This window comes from Antrostomus carolinensis, unplaced genomic scaffold (assembly GCF_000700745.2).
Source record: "Antrostomus carolinensis isolate BGI_N321 unplaced genomic scaffold, ASM70074v2 scaffold7931, whole genome shotgun sequence".
Lineage (NCBI taxonomy): Eukaryota > Metazoa > Chordata > Aves > Caprimulgiformes > Caprimulgidae > Antrostomus > Antrostomus carolinensis.
In genome coordinates this window covers 1-14,477 of record NW_010296242.1, presented here as the reverse complement: position 1 = coordinate 14,477, position 14,477 = coordinate 1, and the positions used below count along the sequence as shown (strand labels likewise).

The window sequence follows — 14,477 nt, the reverse complement described above, 5'->3', positions numbered from 1 at the left end:
AAAATTAAAAAAAAAAAAAAACCCAACAGCAAAAGAAATACATATTTAAAATTGTGTATTTAAGTTTTCATTAAGACTTATTCAACAGTACAGATGGTAAGATGGTATGTAATACAGCCTCTTGGGTGCAATATGCAAGTCCCAGCTGGAATGTTTCCAACAGGATGTAAACCACGGTCCTCAAGCCTGCACTTTAAAAAACATATTACTTAGCACACTGCTTACAAATGTCAACACAAAAATACACTCCTGTAATGACTTCACTTTACAAAAGTGGAGGAGAGGCTATTTGAACAGTTTTTAAAGCAAAAAAAATCGGTGCCGACGGGAGGGAAATCAGTACACAGATGTATTAGAAAATATTTATTCAAAGGAATAAAAGCACTGGTGATCATTACAAATTTGATCTATTAAAAATTTAACGCTTACAAACATACATATTAATTCTGATGTTCATAAGCCTACAGAGACCAGGTCTGAAGACCTGTGCTTTCAGGTCTTCTCAGAGGTGTTGCTTGAGGTTTTCAACAATTCTGAGGTTTCTTCAATTCTGAAAATAAATTTTGTTTACACACACACACACTTATTAAAATACGGTATGAAATAACTGACTTGTCTTTAACTTTCTAATGAATCCAAAATACTAACAAGCAGCACGAGACATTAAATTACCTCTCATACCTGCTTCTCCTCTGCACTTGGTTTGTATTTTAAATGTGTACCACATATCAATAAATGTGAAGTATACATAAAGAAAGAAATAACCCACACAAAAAATTAAATCTCAAAAAAATGGCCACAGCATTTTTCAGGCCAGGCACTTCTAGAATAGAAATCTCTTGCTAAAGAAACATTATACAGCAATGCATTTCTCTTTAATAAAAACATTTCTTACACAAAGAATTTTCACTACAAATCTCAGGACAAGTATCAAATACACCTGAAATACAGTTCTCACAATGTTTAGCCTGAAAATGGCTTTACTTTTCCTGAAGTAATAAAAACCAGAGTTAAGATAGTATAGTTATTTTTCAGGAAGAAAAGTTTCAAGTACCACGGAACTCCCATCAGGAGATAAGTAATATTCCTATTCCTTGTCAACCAGATTCTAAACATTATTTAATCTCTAGTTAATACTATTAAGAATGCTTTCTATTGCTTTTTAGAAACCAAAATAGTGACTCATCCCACAAATTCAGAACTGTAGGAGGATTTATTATCCAGTGGAGTCATAAGGAAATGCCACACCTGATGTAGAGACCTTTGAGGTTTGGAACACATATGTACATTCTCTATATGCCTTAGTCCAGTACAACTCCCTCCTGGGAAATGAATTCCTTCTGCCCTTTCCTATTACTTACATTTTACTTATCCTTTCCATTCTTTGTCTTGTTGTCTCCTGCAATTTAAAAGCAACAAAGTTAGTGAACTCTTCAAAGCTAACATTCTTCAGATGGACTTTCAATCTGAAAAAAACATAGAGAAAATGTGACTTTTAAGCACTGTTTACATATCGAAAGGATTTTCATGAGACAGACCTAGATGTAGTTTTGCATAGTTTCCTTGTTTTTCACTAGTAGTATATACAACTAAAACTAATGCTTACTTGTTCTCTTGACCTCAGAAAGGAAATCAACTAAGCATTTGCCAGTTTTACTTACCTTTGAAATGTCTGTCAGACCACAAGAATTAATGGTCATGGCTTTGGGAGATGGGTCTGTGGATAATAGTGAACTGTATCCATACAACTGATGAAGACTCTCTGGCATCTCCTCCTTCCTCTCTGTATCTATGGAGAAACACTCATTTTTGTGTCACCTTTGCCTTTTTGCTCTCTTATTGCAAGGTCAGCTATCAAACAGTTTGATTTACAGTATGTAATAACAGAAGAGAATGTATTGTTTAGAGACGGAAAAAGCTACTGGTGAGGGTCCAAAATAGGTTTCTCATTTTCTTAAAAAAAGGTAAGTGCAATATACTACGTATAACACACACAAGAAAAATTTTTAAAAAAGATTACTAAGAATGCTACCTTTATCCTGATTACAGTGAAATCAGCACTTAAGAAAGTCTAATTACTGGGTCAAACATTTAAAAGTAATTTCAAATAGCTTTCATTATTTTTACTGTAAACTACCTGTTCAAACACCTTTAATATGTAAGTAACCTGTCTTACAAACAGCAGAAATATTAACAAAATCATCACCTTCTTGTTTAGCTTAAAATTTTTATCAAGCTCTTGCTGTTTCCCTAGCTCTCTCCCCATTGGGATAAGTTTAGCATCCATTCAGCAGAAACAGCCTTTTCTTTTACATTAGGAAGGCTTTGACACTCTTTGCAATTTCAGAATGCCATTATCGGGGAAGAGAATTTAGTATTTAGAAAAAAAGAAAAAGTGTTCCCATATCCTTATTTTCAATAAGGTCACCATCTATGAATCTATGAAACCTTTGGAGCAGGTTACCTACACTATTCAGTATTTAAAATAATATTAAATTACTTTTAATAAATTTTAAAAGTGTTTCTTCTGTACAGCTACGATTTCTGGATAGTACTACTACCAAAAAGAGAATCAAAGCATTCCAAGTGCTGTACATCTTGGATGTAAGACTTAAGACTGGTGGCACACCTTGTATGCTTAAATTTCCTGACTCATACTTTAGAAAAACAGGAATAACAAATTTGGAAGAATACTAGAAGTCCAAAGAGCTTATTTATAAGCTCTTATAAAGAGCTTATTTTTAAAACATTATGTTAACTGCTTTAAAGTGCAGCTAACATTGTTTTTCACAGCTTTAGCTACAGCACCTTAATTAAATTTGCATCTTTGAGATTTTTAGTAGTCCTTGTAACCCTTAATTACTATGCTATCAATTTTCATTAATGCTTTAAAAACTATTTCAGTAAATAAAGCTTCTAAAGAGTAAACTAAAAGCATGAAATGACTAGCAGGTTAACTTCCAACTCACAGCATGCATTTAAATTCAGAGGTCACTAAATTACAATTGTCTGCTTAAAAATCACTATTTTAGTCAAGGTCAGCAAAAAGTGTTAGCATATGATGTTAACTAAAAATTAAATCATTAATACTCACAAGGAGAAACTGGAATCCTACTAGAAGTACATTCTTGATTTATACTGCTAGACTCTGTAGATAAGTCTCTCTGAAATAGAGGTTTACTACATTTTAGCCATACAACCTGTTTAAATCATCCTTAAATTATTAAATTAATCATTAAATTACCTTAAAAGGTATATTTATTTAAGTACTAATTATGTATGCATTTGCTACACCATACAGATATGTTGGCACTGCACAAATGTCTTTACAGGACTAAAAAAATCCAAGATTTCCATACATATGTTGCATTAAAAAAATAGTTTATTTCATGGTGACTTTTTGCATATCAATATTGCTGTTTGTAAACAGGTCAACACCAGGTTCAAATATAGTGCATATAACTTTGGTATGAGTAGAATGAACAATAGTAGAATGACCAATCAGACTGTTCTTGGGCTGTGCTAACAATTACATCTTGACATTGGCTGCCGATACCTCCACAAAATAAGTGTACCTTCTACTACTTCTGGTTGATATTCAGCAATGCAGCTCCTCGGTCCTAAAAAATTAGCCTACAGATGAACTGAAATTCATTCCACTTAAATGTTTAGAACTCAAAAGTCTATTTTAAGCTAGTGTCCCAGGCTCCTAAATGAGAGGGCTCTCTTCAGAAAGGTTTGCAGTTTAATTTAATCTAGCTTACAAAAGGTTGTTCATAAGCAGGGAAACAAAGTTAATATTGTACTAACAATAAATATTTTTAAGTGCAATTTTCTAATTTCAAGATTAAAAAAAAAAAAATCCAACACTCATAAACAAGATCCAGACTTTTTTCACCAATGAGTTCTCAATATGATTTGAAATCTCAGCCTTTGATAAAAGTGTATCTCTTTATATACTGGAGTAAGTGTATCAGTTAACAGGGAAATATTATACCCAAATAAGTGAATGATGGAGAGACAGTAGGTACTATGTGGGAAGCAGCTGGAAAAAAATCTGTAATAATGGATATCTCTTAAAAAAAAAAAAAAAAAAAAAATGCACTGACTACTTCTGCTCAATTCCTTTCATTGAAATGGATTTGGTAGCTTTCAGACTTTCCCAGAGCTAAATGCACAGCTGCTGCTACTTTGGCTGCAGTGCAAGACAGATCTTAGACTGTTCCTGCTAAGTTGGCTAGATGCCAAAAGTTCCCTGAAAAATGCAAGCACAAGAAGAAAGGAGCAATTCTGAATTGTTTCTCTATCTGTGAGCACAGCTTGGATGGAATTTCATGAAACAAAGAAGCAGCAATTCTCTGGCCCAAAGGATTACTTCTTGGCAGTTTTCAAACGCCTATTGCAGAAAAGTTAGAGTTGTGGAGACTTTTTTTTTAAATATAAAAAACAGCTTCTTTTGCTCTGAAACAAGCAACAATGCCACATACAAACCAAATTCAAACTTCTTTCTGCAGATGACTTCTATCAGAAACATGCAGTGCAGAAATATAATTATCTTACCGGAAATTTTTGAGTGATACTAATGTTAAGTATTTTCCAAATAGTACCCCAAACCTTTGAACAACTGCAATAAATATGTTACTGAAGTAATAGTAAAATAAATTTATAGAAATAAAAAAACAAGCCTAGTCTGAAACACAAGACTTCCTGTGCTGCTACTGTCATAAACGCAGCAACTATCTCTTGAAGAGAATACACTTGAAACAGGAGAAAAAGTGTTTAGGGCTGTTTAGCTAAAGCCTCTTGAAACTGCTAGCAGAAGAAAACATTATCATTGGTGCTATTATTTAGACATATGTTCACTGATAATTAAATTACAATATCCATAAGAAATTTATTTAAAATGGTAAATCACTTGATCCGTTACTGACCTGAAACTGTGTTCAACAAAAAAAAAAAAAGTGATTGAGAATGTCAATCCTTATCATCTGAGCTACTGCCTTTAGAAATAACCTAGTGATGAGTCTGAACACTTCTCCTTTTCAAACTTTGCAAAACCAGCACACTTTCAAGGCACACGGGAAAAAAACACGTATTGTGTACAAGTATTAGTGACATTTTCAAATTTGCCAGGGCCAGCTACGCATTCAGAGCTCCTGGTTCCAAGTAAATTCAACATTTTTACAACTACAGAGAAAAACACAACACTGATCAACCGCTTTCCAGAAGCTGAAAACTGTTGTGGAAAGTATCTGACACGACCCAAAGAATACATGAGACACCCATGCAAATACACTTGGAAATTAAGCATGTGATTACAAAACTGATGCTACGGTTCACTGCATCTCAAAATATTTACATGTGCACATATATGAAGTTATATAATACACACAAGAACATTTCAACAGCACAAAAAATAATACACAATCTGAATGCAGCAAAATACTTAATTTGTTTTGACAAATATGCCAAATGTAGCCACATCACAACTGTAGCACTTTCACACATTTAAAAATGCAGTGAACACCACGGACAAGAAATAGGAAGGCGGGTCGGTGGGGCATGCAAAAAGGAGAAAGATTAATCAATTAGGCTAGAAATTCCGAAGATTCACAAACTAAGTGTAGGAATAAAGTAAGAGTTAACTTTTCCATTAACCTTGTATTTTCCATTGAGCATGCCATCTATTTTTGTCAACATTAGTTATATAGAATGAAGACTTAATCTTCTAAAGGGAATATTTGTATCTGATTAGAGTTTGGTGAATTAAATGAAACAGATATCCAAATGTATCAACAACAAATAGGTATTCAACTGTATGAACAACAACATTTGCAGGTGAGTATAAGAAATTCGGAATAATGCAGACCAGAATAAGGAAACCCTTAAATGTGTCACTAGCATGATGAAATTCTCAAATGCAGAAACACTAAGCTTTCAAAAACAGCATAATTATAAGTCTTCAAAAGCTTCCTTCTACAAGTTTACTAGGAAATTAAAACACACAGTCATTATTAATGAAAATAGGCTGAGCTACACCTGCTGTTCCTGCAAGGAAACAATTTCCAATGGAGAGCTTTGCTTCAGAGCGCATGAGAAAACAACAGAATTTAACAGTTAAGAAAAAAATACCATCAAGTCCATAAATAGCACTTCCATTCAGATCATGCTTTTAAAAACAGTGAAAAGCATAGAAGAAAAACATAAGTTACCATACCTTTTTGGACTGCAATAACAAAAGTTCTGTTTCAAGAAGCAAAACTCGACTCAACATGTTATTCCAGTCTTTCTCATCTACGATCACCTTTCCCTTCAGTTTCTCTTCTAAAACATGGAGTTTGTCTTCCATCCAATCTAGTTTATGAAGCTTTTCCTGGCAATCAGCAAGCTGGCTCTTTAGGAACTCAATCTGAGAATTATCTTCTATGACCTGAAAATATGGATAAGAACACATGTCCTCTCATTTCAAAACAGATATAATTTAATTGATTAAATGATTAATTAAGTGCAATCTTCCTGAAGTTCAGTAACCAACATTATGCTACATTAGAAAATTATTTTTCTTTCAGAATTGCCATAATATGCCCATTCACGGAACTCAGCTTTTAAAGAAACTATTGACAGAACTGGCTCTTGAAAGGACAGTACAACTTAAATTACTTTTTTCAACTTTTTCAACATATCTATTAGTTATACTTAAGGAGCATCCAGATATCTTTTTAAAACTTTTACTTATTTAGAAAAGCCTTGTAAGAAAAGTTAAGAATACAGGCGGACAGCACCTTAAGTAAAAGTTCTTACTTGTTCACATTTAGCTTGCACAACATCATGATCTTGGCTCAATTCTTCTTCACCACCTCCCTGTGCTGGAAGGGGTAGTGGATGAAGGTCATCACTAACTTCATTTCCTGCATGCCGTTCTACTTGTGGCTTGAGCGTGTTAAAAAAAAAAAAAATTCACTGGTATTATAATAGAATAACATTTCAATTCATCAGCCAAATAACTGACATAAAAGACCATCATTTCAGCATTTATTTAAATCTGCCAATCTTATCCCAACTGGTTGACTGCTTACAAAACACAGAAAGCAAGAGCAGGCAGTTTAATTTAAAATACCATATAGGTATGAAACTGTAAAAAAAATATGCACACACTTTACCACATATACTCTGCACCTTGGTTCCTTTCCATAAACAGCAATGGAGGAATTAATATGTTCTCTTATTGTAAAAATATGCACACACTTTACCACATATACTCTGCCCCTTGGTTCCTTTCCATAAACAGCAATTAATATGCTCTCTTATTGTAAGGGTTGTTAGATTTCTAAGTGTGGGAGGTATGAATCTTGCTGTATGTATTAACATATGTATAGACAGTTCCAACATCAGAACCACTACTGAAACATTCAAAAAAGAAAAAGTTTAACTAGGAATATTAGAACTCTCTCTTTTCCTAGACAAATGTCAGCAAAATAGCTCTGCTAGCTACATATTTCATTTCCTTTGAATGCTTTCCTTAGAGAGAACAAAGTAAGAGACAAATTTTGCCTTTCTTTCCAGGTGGATCAAGTCCTATGATCACTACCTGCCACATAACACAATAAATTACCTAATGATTAAGGTAGTTTTATTAGTTTTGAGCAGCATCTTAACACTTGCAGATTCCTGGATGTTTTAGTGAAGCTGAAACTCTGCTCTTCTAGGGAATTCTTAATACACTCACATATATCCCCATTCAGTTCTACCATTCAACAACTAGAAGTGCCAGGTAAGTCATTACAAATATTTTATTTGTGAAATTTTCCTCTGCTAAAAGAGTATTTTCCTTCTAAATAGAAATCACCAATATTTAACAGGCAGTCACAGCCCTACAAGCTTTGTACAATTTTACTTTGCACCCTTTGAGCAGAAAATGTTAGGAAAGTCGTCTCCTCCACAGGCCAAGAATAGCATAAAGCATAAGATCAACTGTTACTCTTGTAGAACTGAAGCCATGAGGAATGTTACACTAAGAAATCTTTGCTGAACAGATTGAGAGAATAGAGCAAAAAGTGGTTTGAAAGCTACACTGAAAACATTGCAAATATTAGGCCAAATACACTTCAATTTCCAAACAGGATGTATACTCTTTTTTCATTTGCATCTTCATTTTCATTGCTGTCCCTCCATTTGATATAATTCAAACAACGGTACTAGATCATTACCACCGAGACTTTGAGATCAAATACTCAGTAAGAAAGAAGCAATATACTCTGTATTTCAGCTATTATTTCAGTCAACCATACTTTGGTAAAACAAACAAAACCCAACTGCTCTGATCAAGTATCAAAACCTAAATGAAAACACATATTCCAGAAAGAGCCTGACTTGTTACAAATGAAATTAACCTTTAGACATACAACATAAAAACTTTTCATACCTGTTTGGAATTCAGAGTATTGCCACTAGAATCAGCAAGGACATTATCACAATTTGACCATACTTCATATTTAAAAGATCTGAGTTTTTTCCTTGTTTGGGATTTAACCTTCAAAGGAAACAGGAGAAAATATTAAGCTTCTAATACAGAAGTATTTTCCAGGGAGGAAAACAACATGGGGAATGGGATGACACACCCCATTTTCTGCCATCATTAACAGGCAGAAATATCACATGGCACACACACACATTTAAACCTCTGCAGTACAATAATGCCTAAAAAAAAAAAATTTAAATACAACCCAAATTTACAGAGAAAACAGTTCTGTAAGTGAATGACGTATTCATATACTTAATAACACTTATGCAAGGCTGCATCAAAGCTGGTCGTAAAGAGAAAAGACAACTTGCACCAGAGTTGTAAGACAAACAAATATGAAAAAAAAAAAGTAGTTATGCCTCCAAAAGTGAAAAATTAAGCATACAGAAGTCCTGAAGACTGTTATAAACTTAAATGAAACAAAATCCTTTAAAACATAAAAACTGAAAATTCCTTTTATTAAAATATACACTGTTAAAAAATGCCTTACCAATGTAAAATGAATAAGATTAATGAAAATAACCAGATTAGAGATGTATACCACGGAAACACAAATAAAAAGTGTCATGTTTAAATTAAATGTTACCAGAACTTCAATATATCAGATGGTTTTGCTCTGTTTTTAAGTCTACCTGCAAAGTCTACTGAGTTACACAAACATTCACTATGTTGAGAAGTATAAAAGAAAAAATATCACTTAAAGATACCAAGTAGTATTTTTTTTGTTTATACTACAAAGCACTGGCAGCTTCATTCCTTTTGTATACCAGATAGCACTCAAGCATCTTACAATGGCTATTCATACTAATTTTCCCCCTATTTTGACTATCAGTGATGCAGCATCTTTACTTCAAATAAACTGGTCTTCAGCTTCTACCTTCAGCATCAAGCATGTCAAAAGAAACTTATAAGAGAGTTACCATTTAAGCAGTACCTTATTCGAGTTACTTAATTCCTTATCTTTTTTCACCACACAGTTGATAATGTCACAAACAATCTGCATTTTTCTTTCTGCAAAGCCAAACTGAAGAAACTGCTGTTTTGTTAAAATTGGTTTATATTGAAATTGATCTCGAAGAAGCTGCAACAAAATAAAAGAATTTACTTCACTTTCAAAATAACCACACAATTTGTTGTAGAAATGCCAAGCTCAGGTTCTTATTTTTCTACAGTTTTTTCTTTAATTCTGCACTTCAGCAGTTAAACCTTTTTTCATTTGTTTATTTATATATCCTCAGCTGTTTCTTCTAACTACTTTCAACATACCTCTTCCAGAAACATTTCATTCATACCACTCTTGTAAAGTTTAACTCACAGTCTTAAGATTAACTAAATAAATGATTGTAGATATTAATATTTAAAAAGTTAAACAAAAACTTTCCAAAGTGAATGCACAATAAAAAGTTGTATTAATCTCAGCATATACGTCAGAGGGTGAAGTAAGGCTCCCACAGAGCCTCTTTGTAAAGGAGTCTCTGTCCTCCTCAGATGGAAAACTAGTCTGAATAAGCAAGTATTCATTAATATATTAAGCCACTTTTTATAAAAATGTGCTTATGGATATTTTTAAGGATAGTTCAATACATGATAGTTAATGATAGTTTTAATTTAGTTAAGAAATTTATTTTATTACAATTTACAAACCGTTAAGAACTGGACTTTGTATATTAATTTTGCATGGTGCTTTAAAATAATTGTATTTCTTAGTTATGTCTTCATTACAATTATTGAAGTTTACTGTGATTTTTTGCTGGTTATGATTTCTTTTAAGGTCACTTCTATAAAACCTAATGTGTAATAAATATTTCAGTATTCTTCACAACTAACATAAAACACAGTAATATTATCAAGTCTGCAGCTGTCTCCAAATTGAGATTTGGCTAACAACATCCAGCCTTATTTTCACAAAAATCTAAATAAAGACTTACCACACAGTGACTTACTACTCATCTTAAATCCTAACAGAATTACAATTCACGTTCACTGTCAAAAACTTTCACTTTCTAGTAAAATTCATATTAGATGTTTAATTTTTATGATGCCATACTCAAAACTGGGTCTCTTCTGCAGAGAACATGAAGGCACATACCTTGTAAATAGCTTCAATAAAACGCAAGTCACTCTTTGCTGTGAGTTCCACATCACACTTTACCAAAAGTTCTGCTATGCAAGTTGAAAAAGATGTAAAAGAATAGCTGATGATAGGTAAAAATGCAGCTGGATCACCCTTTACTAACCTATTGAGAAACAAAAGTTTTTTACACAGCAGAAGATAACAGAAGCTTTTAATTACACTAATTCAAACATTTAACTTGAAAGGTTTTTTAATATAGCCAGTAAGTTATCCCAAATATCTCCCTCATTTTAAGGTTCTTTTCCAGGCATATCTCATTCAAGAGTCTTTACTGTTGTCTGTAAAATGCTCAAAACAATGTTTTCGCGACCTTCATTTAATATTAATATCATCAGGTCTAAAGCCCACCAGCATTCCCATCTCAACGTTCAACACCTTTTTGTTTTAATCTTTACAGGATGAAATTTCCTGAAGAAAGTTTTGATAGCACTTACAAAGAAATTATAAAGGTGAGAGATTAATCAAATAAAAGAGAAAGACATCAGAAGATATAAAAGCAAGACAGTGACACTCTTCAGGATTATTCTAAGGATTGCTCAGAACAGCAAAACTCCATCCTTTCATCTTCCAGTTCACATGTATCAAACCCCAACTTTCCACAGACACATGCTCTGCTTACTCATCCCTGAGTGCAACGCTAATATTTATACATATCTTGGTTCCATATCTTGCTGTCATCATGTATTAGCATAAACTTATTCCCACTGCCGCTTACAGTGTATAATCCACATCTCTTGGATAATTTAACAAGCGAAGTCCTTGTTCTATTTTTCTTAAACTTCCTTTTAGGTCTCCTGTTGCCATTATTCCAAAAGCTATTCTTCTTTCAGATTATGAAATAACTGTAATATAGTACATTCTCCTCCTTAAAAAAAAAAGAAAAAAAAAAATGTACACAAAAATTACAAAATGCAATAGAATTATCACTGAAATTCAAAGGTTTTTGCTCCTTTTTCTAGACACTGCTATTCCCAAAGTAATACAATACAGCACAGGACTAGGGCTCCATACCAATTAGTATCAGTCATCACCTTCATTCATTCTAAATGGGATCAAGTGGTAACCCTCAATCCGATCAACTACCAAAGATCTTTAAAGATAAAGATATCTGACAGCATATTAGAATTAAAGGCTGGCTAAATCCACTAAAACCGAATGAAAACAAGTTTCTTCACAGTTTCAAAGGAGCAGAAACTACAGAAGCAGTGAAACCCTTTTGCATTCTTCAGTTTAGAATGCTTCTTATTATTTTCTTCACCTGGCCCCAAACTCACTGGCCAAAAGAGCAATGTTTGGATATGTAAATATTGGAAGGCAGGACTAGCAATTCATCACAGACAATACTTCTCTATTTCAATGATTCATTAAATACACTTAAAATTGTTCAGGGGGGCAAGAAGGTAACAGACCGTGTAGATATTTCAAAATAGGGGCAAGTTTATTGGGATGATAACCAAAAGGTCCCTGTTTAACTTCTACATTGTAACACACAAGTTGAGAACTCACTTTTAATTTATTGTGGGCTTTGCTTCACAGAAGAGACACACCTAAGGATTCAGTGCAAATCACAAAAAAGTGCCTTTGAACTTGCAGATTTATTCTGCAAGGAAACTGAAGACTGTAAGAAAGAAAGAAAAAAAAAAAGAAAAAAGGGGAAGGGAAAAAAAGATAAAAAGAATCAGCAAAGCATGAAATCACCATCATCCAGATCTATCAAAAGGATAAATAAGCACAGGAAGCTCACACTTTTAATACATTTTACCAAACAGAACTTAATAGTAAATTCTCAAACGGAGGAAGAGGAGACTGGGAAAGAAAAGAAAAGAAAAGAAAAGAAAAGAAAAGAAAAGAAAAGAAAAGAAAAGAAAAGAAAAGAAAAGAAAAGAAAAGAAAAGAAAAGAAAAGAAAAGAAAGAGAAAAAGAAAAAGAAAAGAAATTGCCATAAGAGATCTAAAAATACTGGCAGCTCCCCCTGTACCTTCAAATTATCAGTACTACTAATAATCTTAAGAACCTTGTCCCTTACTCCAGTGCTTCAAAATACATTTATATTTAGAGATAGCCTACGAGTTCTATTTACTGTACCTTGCAACTGTTTGTTTATAAGCAATCAATATTAGTTCTTCTGCAATACAAGACTTTAAAAGCAAAGACTGGATGATGTCCCAGCTCTTAAGTGACAAATAAAAACAAATGGCCTGCATCTTAGCACTCTGGACAGACTGATATAACTTGATAAAGTCTATTAGCAAACTGCCATACTCAGTGTTTTTCAAATGGTTTAGAAAAAAAAAAGAGGAAAAAAAACATCCTTGAGATCTGCTTGTGACTGGCTTAATCCTCTACAGTACTTCCCCCAAAAGCTTCAGTAAAAGTAATGATTTCAGTTATAATGCCTTAAAACAAAAATTTACTGTTCAATTTTCTGTTAGAACTGGGAGATAATTGCCTGACACTGTCTTCATTGAACTTCTTTTTTTGCCAGGAAAAAAAAATACTTTGAAGTCTATCAACCCAAACAGCGAAGAGGCATTGCCTGACAGCCTACACATGAAGAGATATTCTCAAGATACAGCATTTTATATAATTTTTCTTGCTAACATATGAGATTCAGACCAAAGCTCTAAAGATATTATGTCTACCCTTGTCAGAAATCAACTCCGACAGTTGCTTCAGCCTGCAGCTTTGTTATTTGCTACTCATTAAAGCAATGAGTCTTTTTGAAATGAACTTCTTGACCACGCACTTTGCTTATAGTAAAAATTATATATACATATATATACGTGTATATATATATATATATATAAGTTAAAGCTTGCACTTGCAATGGTCTGGGTTTGTTGCGGGTTTGGTTTTTTGTACCTCTATGGTGTTTAAATCAGCAATCTTCAAAAAGATTAAGGTCTTCACCTGTGTTCCATCCTTATTAAAGTATTTTCTTACTATTTAAGTATTATATTCTTCTTTCATCATTAGGTTCTGGGTTATTAGTCATGCTGAATATAAGTACACAACACTCATTGTTAAAGGCTAGGGACAATTTAACCTCAAATCTGAAACTGAGGAAGCTAGTCTTCCTGCGTTACCTTACAAAGTGATGGATCCCATGGTTTTGCTGATTCAACCAGATCTCAAGAGAAGTCTCAGAGCCCGACATAAAACTGAAGCTCTAATCTGCAATGCATATACACACAAAAGGCACTCTCCCAGGAATTCATCTAATTATTTAGACTGCTTCCCAAAATTATGAATAATTCTCTTTACATCAGACCTCTGGATGCAAAAACTGGCAACTACTGTCACTACAAACTGAATAGCTCAAGAGATCATAAAAATAACAAGAGTTCAGTTCGTAGAAAATACTTCAACATCTTGGGAAGGAGAACACTGTAAAAAGTGGCACATAGCTTTTACCTGTAGGAATTCATGACAGAACAGTTACACAACATTGGCTATCCAGAATAAAATCAGCTATAACAAAGTTTAAAGAAATTATAACCTAGAACTGCAAGTGGTTTAAAGAACTCTCAAAAGTATGCATGGTATTCGAAAATCTAATGAATGTAAAACAAACAAACAAACAACAAAACAAACAATAAACCACCGAACACCACTACGCAAGTTGCCACGTATCAGCACAGCCTTTGAAGCGTCTAACCAAAAAGGCTGGTGGTTTTTTCGAATTGACTGCAGACTCTCTGTTACGCGGGGCGGGGAGCCGGGCAGCGCACCGTTAGCAGAGATGCCAAAACGTCAAGGACAAACCCCGCGCTTTGCTACCGCGGCAGCTGCAACGGACACGCCTCACGCACACGGGACACC

General features: G+C 33.6%; 1 protein-coding gene across 1 annotated transcript; it reads right to left on the bottom strand.

Moving 5' to 3' along the window:
- Positions 1–461: 461 nt before the first annotated feature.
- CEP44 (centrosomal protein 44) lies at positions 462–11,459 on the bottom strand. Its single transcript, XM_010178209.2, is given in 11 exon segments — positions 462–512; positions 514–550; positions 1,362–1,399; positions 1,662–1,789; positions 3,095–3,164; positions 6,218–6,430; positions 6,802–6,930; positions 8,414–8,530; positions 9,456–9,602; positions 10,611–10,758; positions 11,371–11,459. Coding segments are annotated over 11 exon segments (1,167 nt in total).
- Between the last annotated feature and the right edge of the window lie 3,018 nt (positions 11,460–14,477).